Below are 12,620 nucleotides of genomic sequence, written 5' to 3'. Positions count from 1 at the left end.
GGGCAGAAAATACGTATAAAAATAAAGCTAAAATGAGCATTTAGAAGCTGAAGAGATATCAAGAGAATGTTGCCTCATGTTTTATCTAGAGGAAAGCATTGAGCCTGAGACATTCTAAAACTACACATTCAAACCTTTAAACCCAATGAGGTAGCGTGAGATGTTGTCTATAATGTTTCAACGCTAAACAGATTAACAAAAATTAGAGTTGAGGTGCACAGCTATTTTTATCAGAGCATTCTGATTATTTTGAGGATAGTATTGTGGAGATTGCAATATTCACGTTGGGAACGCGCTTCAAAAGTTCGCTTCCCTTTATCAATTCGTAGTTATCTTATTAGGGTTGTGTTTATTGGTTATTTGAGTTGTGAATTAAGATTACAAAAGCATGCTCCATAATTTTCTTGCTTAATCCTACTTTACTTTGCCATATTTAAGTGCAGAAGTATGCAATTTTCCATGATAAAACTTAGCTTTAGTAACTATCCCCAAAAAATGAAAATTGTCCATTGCTTGTAACCATAAAAAAAAATGTGTATGAATCATAAATAGATCAACTTGCTGAAACTTGTAAGGTACACCTTCCATCCACAAATGGATGGTCCATTTGAAATCATGAACAAGTGTCTAAAACATGCTTGCACACCCTTGAAATGATTTCTTGGTTCTTTTATGCAAAATATTAGTATTTTTTTAATATCCATGAGTGTCAAAGCCAACTTCTACAGACTTTCACTAATCTCACAATATAATCCATTTGATCTTACAACATTTAGGTGTCAAAAGAAACTCATAAGATATTAAATCCTACGTAGATGACCCATGAATTAAACCCACGACTTTTTAACCATTTTTCAAGATTAATTTACTTTTAAATTTTGTAACATAATTCGACATAAAGTAGCAAATCAGTATTATCAACATTCAGACATGAATAACATAATTAACAACCTTGAACGTAACATCATAACATCCAAATGGACCATATATCAGAAACATTTAGGTTCAACTGTAATGAAATTGCCAACTCTGTCAAATTTTGAATTGAATACTAAAGATGTGGTTTTTCTCTTTTGCTTTAATGCTGCTTAACATTATAAGGTATTCAAAGCTTTTCCAATTGAGGGTAAAAGCTAATTGATTCCAACTATTTAAATTACTAGAGGATGATGATACCAACCTTTCATCTATGTTGAAACAAGTTTGCAGAAGGACTGCAGATCACATTTGTCATCTCAGCAGCTTCTTCTTTCTTGTTTATTGACTTCTTAATCAAATTGCAATATAACTTTCCCTTCGATGATGATACCGAGAGAGAAAAAAATGATTTGCGGATATGAATAAACCAGCCTTTGAAGCTAACCGCTTCTAAAAACCAGATGGTGGCAAGTCCTGTCACAAGGATAGGGACAATCGATTGCTTTCACCGCTGCTCGATCGAAGTACCAATCTCCAACAGCCAGAGCAATTGGCTGCATAGTGTCAATCCATAAGACGTTACGAGATTTTCTAATTCTCCTCATTTCCTGAATCTGTTGATCAGAACTACTAATAGGGATAGAATAGATGGTTTTTTCTGAATTTAGACAGTGAATTCACCTTGTTTCCGATGACAGGAGAATTGTCGCCAAACCATGTGTCTTGTCTCTCAGTTTGGCAGTGAGCAAAACATGAATTAATAAATAACCCATTTTTAGAGGATTTTGAGAAATCGCTAACAGCATTCAACATTTGGTTCCTGAATCCTGTTACAATAAACACATGCAACAAAAGTCATATGGAGTAACCCTGTCTCTCTGATCTTGTTAAAAGTAAGAAGAGTTAAGAGCTTGATCATATCCTATTTGGAGAAAGTTACCCTGAAGAAATTGAATCTGAGGTTGGTTACATTTTGCATGATTCAGCCTACAATCATGCCAATACCCAGCTGGATCCAGAGAAGGTGGGGCTATACTGGATTGTATCTGTTTAGCAAGAGAATGAAATCATACCATTGGACCCGACCCAGGATTAAAATAAAAAGGTTACAACATTCTCAGCACAGAAAAATTTACCTGCCAGGAATCATATGCTGCGTTGACAAGAAACAGTGGGGTTCTGATTCCAGCAATTAAATTTTGTGGGAAGAAACACTGGATAATTAAGAAGTGGAACACAAAGTGAGAACACCAAGATTTTGCAACATACCAATAGCTGCTTGTAACATGAATTTCTCATATATATTGTGACTAGCAAATTAGGTACGGAAAGAATTACCGAAGTTGGATCGAGATGTCTCGTACAAATGGATGGCAGATTCCTTCCTGCTCCCTGCAACAATCATTATGATGCACAATCATTTTACACTGAGATTCTTAGAGAAGGCATACTCAAGAAGGCAGAACAGCAAATCAAGAGAGAAGCTCAAATGAAAAGCATAACTATTTTATATAATCAAATTCATTCTCACACAGCCAAGCTGAGAGAAGAGTAGGATCATATCCATACCGACCATTCATCTCTTATGAGCACTGTTACCATTCTATCTTTCATATCAGAACAACGTGATCGTCTTAGTATAAATGAACAAAGAATAAAAAGTATAATCTGGGGAAAAGGTGTCCTACACCTGAATAAAAAATTAAGATAATGTGAATGAAGACTACGTTTCTAAAAGCCAGAACTCACTATCTCACCTGTTATTATACTGAACTTATAACCAATGCAGCTAACATATTTGGCAACGCCAAAGTCCTGATTATCAGCATATGACAGATGGAATAGGAAGCCCTAGGATTGGTGATTCGGCCAAGTTACTATGACAAGTAAATTTCTTTTTCTAAAAGATAGCTTATGCACATTTCCACAGTAATATCACGAGAAAATGATAACCTTCAAAATTTTGATTTTTTATTTTGATTTTATTTTTTATAAAAATATTTCTTTACTTCATCCTTACCATAGCGCTGCTTTTAATTTTTAAATTCATTCTATTTTTTAATTGATAGTTTTGTTTTATTTTATGATAAAGTATCAAGTTTAAGTCCTATTTTAGTTCCAACCTTTTAGTATTATTTCATTTTAATCTATGAACATTCAAAATATCTATCTTGGTCTATAAATCTGTAGTCTTTTCATCCATGAACATTCGAAATGTCCATTTTAGTCTTTATTTTCTAAAAAATAATAACTAATTTGTTCTCATGCTTGTTTTGTTGTTGATCATCAGTTAACAAATAATGTTACGTTAAATATGTGCATTAGAGGTTCACACAATGACATGAACATATATTAGAGTTGCATAAGTTGGCTAAAACAGATATTTTGGGTAAGTGGATTTTAGGTTGCCGAACAATAATTACAAAAACCAATATGATTATTTTTTGAAAAGTTCAGAGATCAATTAGAAAATTGAAAGTTCAAGACCAAAAACATTTTTCTTTTCAAGATTAGGAGATAAAATAGATGATTCATATTTTTCTTTTTAAGTTTAGACACCATTGGAACAAATACCAAAATGCTATTTATCTTTGGCCCCTTCAAAGCTTCAGCTCTAGATATGCCCCTGCTCAACATCTGGCAGTGAAAGAAAACTCTTAAAATTTTAATAACCTACGTAGCCATCGCAGGTTTGAACTCATCCCCTCACGTCCCTTTACTTTCCCCATTTGTTGGGGTGGACGGTGACAAGTAGATTTAATCCTCCTAATTTCTACAACTTTGTTAATGGATCTTCAAATAAAAAACTGGCACGTTTATGGTTTCCACAATACGAAGGGAAACCTAAGGGATGGATGATGCCCATTACTACTTCTATCTTCACAATATGACATGATTCCATTACCAAACCATCATCCTCAATGCTTCCAAAATCTAAATCAATAAGATAAATTAAATGGTTTTCATGGCAGACAGTGGTATACATGAGGATGTCCATGAGATATAAAGAATGTGAGACCCTCGGCTTCCAGTGGATTACTCCTTAAAGTTGAGCAATTGAGGGTTATTTTCTTAATACTATTTATATTCATTGATAGAACAAGAAGAGTATAAATCGATATACAGAATGACTTTGTACCTGCAAGTGCACCACACCTCCAAATAAGCTTCTAATGTAGTGCCCTCCAGATATATCAACCCTGTAATTCAATGAAGAACTGATGAAAACTAGAAGCATCTAATTTAAGCCATGGCTGATGATTTATCGTTAGTAATGAACATAGCTAATAAAGTCAAAGGATTCAAAAGGATAAGAGCACTTACACATCAAGGAATAATCCAGCATCACTCAGACATTTTACTTTAGTAGTTCTTGGAAATAAGTCTCTAAACTCATCACAGTGTAGAATAGATGCCAAACCTCCAGCAGAGCATCCAGAAAGCAAAGCCTGAAACATGGGGGTTAAAAATAATAAATCAAAATTAAGAGTAAAAAAGCCGAGATAATGTGGCAGGTAAACTAGACCTGTTTAGCAAATTGCATTCCCTCAGCCTTCAATGCTTCCATAGCAGCCAACCAAATCCGCTGTCCTCTAAATTGCAACTGTGCAGCCTATAAAATACGCACTGTATTCAAAATGGGTAACCATAGCACAGCAGGCCCTGATCTATTGCTAAATATTGCCAATGACAGACTGAAAAGTGAAAATATATATTTCGCAAACCTTGTTTTCTGAATCCCCAGTAAAAGAGGCACCATCACAGTAACGAACCTTTACTCTGTTCCAATTAAAAAAATCTGAAATGCAAGTATGGACATAGTAATTGTTAGAGATACAATGTGAGGAAAAACTATGACAGGAAGAGGGGAGAATTTTTTTGAGAGAATGAAAAGCAACCAGGATTTTCTTCAGCTCTGTTACTCAGGATTCCAGTAAATGGTATCTGCTTCTCCATAAATCTTGATGATCCACGCCTGGTTGTTTTTCGATAGACGCAATTCCTGATATTGTTGCACCATCCACCTCCCTGCCAAAAGATCAAGTTGAGGATGGCACAGTAATGTTGCAATTATCATGGCCAGCACTGAAATCTTGAACATATTGGTATTAACATCTCATTTGGGAAGTTAATGGTGTAAAGATATTAATAGCATTAGGAGTGCAACCAAAGTCCCTCATTGGCTAGATAAAGTAAGAGACAATGTCTCAATTAGCATGAGGCTGAGGAGCTGATGTAAACAAAATTGTACCACTGTGAAGACGTGTGGACGGTCTATTGTCCCTAACAGATTGTTCTTGTTCACCATATACTGAGATGAAATCATAATGAACCAGAGTTTTTTTTCTTTTTCTTTTTCATTTTTAGGAAAAAGAGAAAGAAAATCGATTATTCAAGATACAGACTAGTCAAAGGTTCAAAAATAAGAATCTTGAGCATAATATGCCGTCAAGTTTTCCCTCCAGGCTCCAAATTTGATGATTGAGCTAATGCATTCGACTTCTTTTCTAAACCTCCAGAAGGTGAAGAGTTGTAGATAAGAATCAATCTCGAATTGGAAAATTGACAACTTATTACCGACACAGATAGACACTACAAGCTGTTGGTTGACAGTTCTTGGATATGTGCATTTCGTCTGAATATTACGGAGAGCCCGAAAAACAGAAAGAAAGAGAAGCATATATATAAAAAGAATATCAAGTCGAAAATTGATTGACAAATAATTCAAAACACGTTTCCTTTAGTGTCATTCTTCGAACAAACCTCCAATTGAACAAGCCAGCTATTTGATCCTGACCCATATCCACGATGCAAGTGATATCCAGGCAAAGTGCCATCCAAACAGACTGCGCAGGATAAAGAAAGAAAGAAAAGAAAAACACACGCACACACACATGAATCATGGGATATAAGAAACTAAAAGAAAAATGAAAAAAGAAGCTAGTTAATACTATCCACATCGGTCATTTAACATTGTAAATATAAACAAAAATGCAGTGCTTAATTACAAGCAAGGAAGCCTGAACGTAAACATCCGCCGTTGAGCAGTTAACAAGATTTGGAAAAGATAATTGATGAGACCCAATATGAAATAAGCATTAGACAGAGGAATAAAAAGACAATTGGTAAAGAAAAAGAAGAAGGTAAAGTGCAATGCAAGTAATGAATTAATATAGAATAAATCTTGACAAAGATATCCACTATCCAGAAATAGTTGTTCAGCAAGGCTAGAACAAGAAGCGGGAAATCAGAGAGCAATAAGTCCCCCTTTTGTATTTCACATCAACAAATCTAATATGGGTAAGAAGAAAAGTAAAATGTGAGGGAAGATTCAGATTTGCAGGGAAAAAGAAGGTCCAATAATAGAGAGTGAAAAAGTAAAAGAGGGACCTGCTTGTTTTGCATCTGCTCCATGAATGAGAGTGAGAGGCACCATGAGAGGATTAAGGGTAGCAGCAAAGGAGGTTTGATAAGAGTCGAAGAGAGAAGAATCAGAGAGATTATAGGGGAGAAAGGCATGAACCCATTTGGTAAAAGCCAGTGGTAAGAGAAAGAGAAGGAGCAAAAGCTTGGGCATGGCTCTGCTCCTAAGTGCTACCTGAAACTGTATGAATCTGTGGAAGCGACTGCCTTAGAAATCTGGGAATAAAGCAAAAAGGGGGAACCAAATGGGAAAAGCGAAAAGGCGGAAAAGAGCAGAGTGTTGGTGTAGGAGAAGGAGCGGCAAAAGTGGGGGTTTGAAAACGCGTGGAAGCTGGCAAATTGAGAATTGAGAGAATGAATTATTGAGAGGAAATGTTGGAGAATGGAGAGTGGTGAAGGAAGGTGGAGTATAATGCAGGTTCAGGTTTAGTTCAGAGATCAGCGGAGGAAGAAGGAAGGTTTGCTTTTATGACGCCTCTCGCACGCCTGGAATCTCATGCAGCAAAGGATTTTTAGCTTCCTTGTAGAGTCATGCTAAACCCACCCGTGGGTAAGCAACCAGATGTCACAAGCGCTTTCTGACCGTCCGATGGGATCCCAAGCGCCAATACCAGCCGCCACCACACAAACCCGCTCGCCTCCGTCATCTGTGACGTCGGTGGCTTACATTACATTTACCTGCCTTTTATCAGGTATTAATATTAAATTTCGGTTTCCCATCTCCATATTTCAATTCATATTTTCTGGATTCTGGTTTAAATTATTTTATAAAATTATTGTTTTTAAGTACATATAATTAATCATTTAAAATATTATACATGAAAAATATAAAAATTAAAGAAAATTCTCACACTAACTATTTATCAAAATAGTAAAAAAAAAAAAAAAATACACCAATAGACTTTATGCGCCTCTATCTAAGTCTATCATTGATAAAAGTCAATATAAGTTTTCTTAAAATATTAAATTTTACTCTTTTTAAAATAATTTCCATATTTTTTTTATTTTTTTTATTTTCTTAAAATTAAATATTAAATAATTTTGAGTCATATTTTAAAACTAACAAAATGATTTTAATAATTTTAAAAGTATTCCAAATATGCACTGCGAACTGACATTTTCATTATATAATGTAAAATAAAAACATAACCCTTTTTTAAGCCTATACACAAATTTATGAACTTATTTAGGTAAGTACATCTGAATGTTACTCATGCAGGTTGGCAAGTGTCTTCCTATATTCCTTTTTTGTACCATTTTAAAATTTCAAAATCTATCTTATATCAAAAAGAATATATATATATATATATATATATCAAATGTACCACTAATAATAAAGTTCCAAAATTTGCTTTATGTATTGAATTAATTTGGTTCAAATTAAGAAAGAACCACGCTATGAAATAGGTTATCTCATCTCTCGATTGTTGCTATGAAACAATCAAAAAATTAGATGTGTACGTACTACGTCATAGATTCTTTTTATATACTAAATTGAAACTAATCAAGTAAAATTAAAAGTAAATTGTAAAAAATCTTAATAACAAATGAAAAAATATAAAATTATAGATTCCTATTATTATTTTAAGGGATCTTTTTAAATATAAAAAATATTTAAAAATATTTATATTTTATAGATTCCTATTATTACCTGGGGTTTTTCTTTTTATAAGAATTTTCAAAATAATTTGTAAAACAATGCATAAGATTTTTAATTCAAGCGTAACCAACAAAATTAGTCCCCAGTTATTTTTATTAAAATTTCCATCTCCTAATTTTATCCTATAGACTATATGTGAGTTAAAACTATTATAAAATATTTTGAAGTTTACAAAACTTTGTAAAGCAAAATTGATATATAATAACATTCAACACAAAATTGAAATTTCAACAACACATCCAATACAAAATAAAAAATAAAAAATAAAATTATAAATATCTATTAACAAGTATAAAAGACTCTATAAACATAAAAGTATACAAATTAAATTTGTAATTTAACCAAAATATAGAGCATCATGATATAAAATTTCAATCACACGAGATATTTCTATCCATATAAATATAAATTATTAAGAAAAATATTTATCTATTAATTTAAATTTTCTTTTATAATTCATTCATGTGAGACCGGCGGTGGGGAGAGTGAAATTGAGAAACAGAAATCACATGATAAGAACCGTGAAGTCCGCCGCACAGAATGAATTACGCTGATTGCACATCACGGTCCTTGGTCGCAGCAGTGCAGCACTCCATGGAACTCTGTTTTTTTTTTTTTTTTCTTTTGCTTTATAATAATAATTTAAAAGTAAAATAAATGGGTGACAGGAGACCACTGTCTGGATTGGATACTTCTTAGCATATAATTAAATGAAATAATTGAATTTTAGTGATATAAAGATCTAAATCTCTTATTTTGCGTTGAAATCTTCACATGAGAAAAATCCTTTTGTATGTTTGGTTTTGGCCCACCAACATTACGTTTGAGAAGGTAGATGAGATCTAAGCATCAAACATCTTTTTCTTCTCAACAAAGCAATATTAATTTCAAATCCATTCTTTTATAATTAGCCACTTCACATGCTCTATTTCTTTATCATGCTGAAATTACTATTCACTTTTACGTATTTCTTGTTTTTATTTTCTTTTATTTTTAGATAATTTTTTAAAAAATTATTTTAAATGATAAAATTGTTGAAAATATTTATAAGATATAGTAAAATTTTAGAACTATCAATGATAGACGTTAATAAATAGAGACTTCTATCAGTGTCTATCAACGTCTATTTTTTATAGTTAAAAAATTTTGCTATATTTTGTAAATATTTTGATTCATTTTTTTATATTTAAAAACAGTTCTAATTTTTTCAACTTTATTTTTAAAAAAAAAATAGTTAAAAATTCAAATGTTTACACATAAATTATTTTTTTAAAAAAAACATGATTAAAGTGAAAACTTACCAAAAAAAATCAAACTCGAATGAAAACCTTATTGAAAGAAGAATACAAAAAGAGAATTTAACTATATATTACAACCCAAATTTAGATATTTTTTAATTGGGACAATTTGAAATCAAAGTTTCATATTCTCCTTTTGTAGTGTTTGATGTACATTGCTTCTTTTTTAGGACAAATACTCTTCTAATGTTTTGTCAATACCCTACAATTCCCACATCAGGAAGATGTTTGATGTTAAAGCTTCGTAGATTGACTCTATATTTTTCTAAGGTTGCATGGGGTGGTTTTGCAGTTGTCACAAATGTTATATCAACAACTGTCACAGAAGATGTTATTTCTTGTCATATGTTTTCTTTCAGTATCTTGAAATATTCTGCAGATTTATTTTTGCTTGATATTTTTCTTGTTCAAGGCTCAGTTTATTTATTTTTTTTTTCAAAAGGATTGTATTTCCTTTCTTGGATTTGGTTTTTAAAAGGAAAAATGATGTTCTTTTAAGGTTTTCGCATTTAATTATTACGGGAAAGCATTTCTATTCTTAATGGTCGAATTGTGCAATATCGTGTTTTTTAATCGATCTTTACTCATTGTATTCTATTGTGTGATTTCATTAATTGAAAAGTGCAAGACCTTGAGGATAATTTATGTTTTAGGGGGAGCCTAAGGCAATATTGTTGAGAAGTGATCTTCAATCGTGGGGGAGTCTAAGACTTTATTTTTTAGAATGGGTTCTTTAGAAGCACAATATGAGATTCACTAATTTTCTTTTATTAGGAATCTGATTATTTCCTCCCACGCACAACTTGACATATCTACTTCACTCCTAGTAATGGTACCCTCAATTGATAAAGACGATGAAAACTTCACATATCTTTATAATGATATGATATTCTCCACTTTGAGCATAAATTATTATCGCTTTACATTTGGAACCTCTCAAAATATCTCATACCAATGGAGATAGTTGTCCTCACTTATATGTACCATGAATCTATAGTTTTCCTTAATAATGTGAGACTTTGTTTGTACCTAACAATCCACTCCTCATACAAGTACCATCTTGAGTCACCCCTCAACATCCACTCTTATCAAAGGTCAGAGCAAAGTTAGATAGAGCATAACTACATATGACATTATGGAATGTACTTTGCATGTCGACTATCTATTGCGCCTTTAATCTCTTCTCCTTCGAACAAAGATATAATTCTCTCTATCTGATTTGATAGGTCTACTCTCTAACGAAATTCACTTGATTTGATAGAAAGCTCTGCTTGAAATTATCCACAAGTCGAAATTCATTTTATACTTTTTAACTATAAAATTAGTTGTGGTTACCCTGCAATAAATTGAATATTATATTATTTTTTTTTTCACAAAAATGAATTAGATTTCTAACATAAAACACAATACTTTGTTAAAGTTCATATCTTGAGTAATAAAATTCTACATTTTAAAATTTTAAATTTGAAATTGTATGCGCTAAAATTATAAAAAATTATTATAAAAATTTGGAGAATTTGAAAACAATTTAAAAAATGCATATGTCAAATGTATATTCACTAAACTTTGTGAATTTAAAAACATAAAATAGGAATTCAAAATGTCTAGTAAAAAGACTAAAAATAAACACAATTTAAAAGTGGAAATATGGAGTTTGTAGTTTAACCCACTAATGTATTGCTAATCATATATAGTAGATTGAAATAAATTCTTTTTAAATAGAACCGCGATTTTCTACCGCACCTTAATTGTTTTATTTTGGGAGAAAGTACTACAAAAGGGCGGCTGGATGGTTGAAAATGATTTGTTTTTTTTTTTTAAAAAAAAAAAAAAGAGAAAAAAAGAAGGACTGGAATTGGGAGGAAGTGAGTGAAAGAGGAAGGTGTGAAAGCGAGAGAATGGAGGGGCGATGGCGATGGGTGATGGTTGGTTTGTACTGGTCGAAGCTACTTGTGCAACAGGAACATCAAGTCACACAAAACTCTCCACCGACATAATTGCACTCCAAAATCATCAACTCCACTCTCCAACGTCCCTCTCTCTTTCCTTTTGCTTTTTCCCCATTTCTCTTCTTATCTCACCACCTCTACAATTCTCGCATTTTCAACTAGTCACACTTCATCAAAATAACAATCGATCAATCATCATCATATTTCATTTAAGTTTGAGATTTGAGTCAAATTAATATCTAAGTTTCAAAATTGAACAATCAATACTATAACATTGAAAAGTGGATTAGAGTATAAAGGACTACTATCTACCGTTGAAGTATAAAAATATTGAATAGTTGAAGGATCTCCAAGAAAAGAAGAGAGTAAAGTGAAGAGATCGAAGTACAATCTTCTGAAGCGACACACATGAAGAAGAAAAGAAAAGAAGGACGATGTAGAAAAGATTGCACCTGTACCTACACCTCCTCGAGAAGTAACAACATATATAAAAACATGAGATCATCACCTCCCTATTCATAAAATTTTTAGACATCTTGAAATAACTTTATATCAATATCCCACTAGTGGAAACGCTCAAACAAATACCAAACTGCATGAAGTTCTTAAAAGACATCCTAGCTAAGAAGAGAAGATTGTTGAAATTTGAAATAGATGCATGTTGTAGTGCACTAGCGACAAGCAAGGTCCCACCTAAGTTTGAAGATTGCAAAAGCTTCACTGTTTTTGTTGTTTAATTGGAGAGCAGAGTATCGAGAGAACATGACGCAGTTTGAGAGCAAACATCAACTTGATGTCATATTCAATCTTCACACAATTAGGGATCAAAGAAGTTAAGCCTACCACTATTATATTGCAGTTTGTGATCGGTCTATTACTCGCCCAATTAGAAAGATCAAAGACATGTTGGTGAAAGTTGATAGTTTTGTATTCATTGCAGCTATCATCCTAGATTGTAAAGTAGAACATGAAGTTTCGAATTCTTGGACATCTGTTCCTAGCAGAAAGAAAAAAAAAATCTAATAGAAATACGAAAGAATAAATTGACTATGAAGGTCAATTACCAACATATTACATTCAGTTTTATGAATGGTATGTAATATTCTTGAGAGATATATGGAGGAATGTTTTTTAATTGAAGGGTCTTACAGTCTTACTCCTTTCGAACTGCATGAATTTTTTAGAGAAGAAGACTCAAGAGGTGAGTTGGATGAAAAAATAAAGAATGAGTTTGAAAAAGTTAATTACTTGCAAGATGTAAACAACATTGTGCCAGCAACGTTCCTTTGAAAAAACATTATCAAATCTTTGAGGCCTACTACATAAATCCTTTGTTGGTTTGGGATAACTCCACTGAGGCTCAATAAGTGC

The 12,620-nt window shown here is 32.5% G+C and overlaps 1 protein-coding gene and 1 long non-coding RNA gene across 3 annotated transcripts; one reads left to right on the top strand and one right to left on the bottom strand.

Annotated features, from left to right (window-relative positions):
• Nucleotides 1–914: 914 nt before the first annotated feature.
• LOC120071269 (pectin acetylesterase 10) lies at nt 915–7,224 on the bottom strand. 2 transcript variants are annotated; one of them, XM_039023443.2, is made up of 12 exons: nt 6,310–7,224; nt 5,683–5,765; nt 4,818–4,947; nt 4,644–4,717; nt 4,445–4,531; nt 4,243–4,367; nt 4,058–4,118; nt 2,257–2,310; nt 2,055–2,132; nt 1,859–1,964; nt 1,600–1,745; nt 915–1,472 (listed from the first exon to the last, which is right to left on the bottom strand). In XM_039023443.2, the coding sequence occupies exons 1-12, from the start codon at nt 6,494–6,496 to the stop codon at nt 1,359–1,361; spliced, it is 1,245 nt and encodes a 414-aa protein (XP_038879371.1). In that variant the 5' UTR covers nt 6,497–7,224; the 3' UTR covers nt 915–1,358. The 2 variants fall into 2 exon arrangements, with proteins under 2 accessions (XP_038879371.1, XP_090166869.1); XM_090310743.1 differs by lacking the exon at nt 5,683–5,765 and having other exon boundaries at nt 6,310–6,826.
• LOC150038094 (uncharacterized) lies at nt 6,893–8,735 on the top strand. Its single transcript, XR_016527699.1, has 2 exons — nt 6,893–7,034; nt 8,472–8,735. It is a non-coding gene; the product is annotated as an uncharacterized LOC150038094 (long non-coding RNA).
• Nucleotides 8,736–12,620: the final 3,885 nt, after the last annotated feature.

This window comes from Benincasa hispida, chromosome 2, assembly GCF_027475165.1.
Source record: "Benincasa hispida cultivar pf3 chromosome 2, pf3_genome.v1.1, whole genome shotgun sequence".
In the NCBI taxonomy this organism is placed as follows: domain Eukaryota; kingdom Viridiplantae; phylum Streptophyta; class Magnoliopsida; order Cucurbitales; family Cucurbitaceae; genus Benincasa; species Benincasa hispida.
Note: the sequence above shows the minus strand (reverse complement) of the source record. Positions and strands in the feature narration are given on the sequence as shown.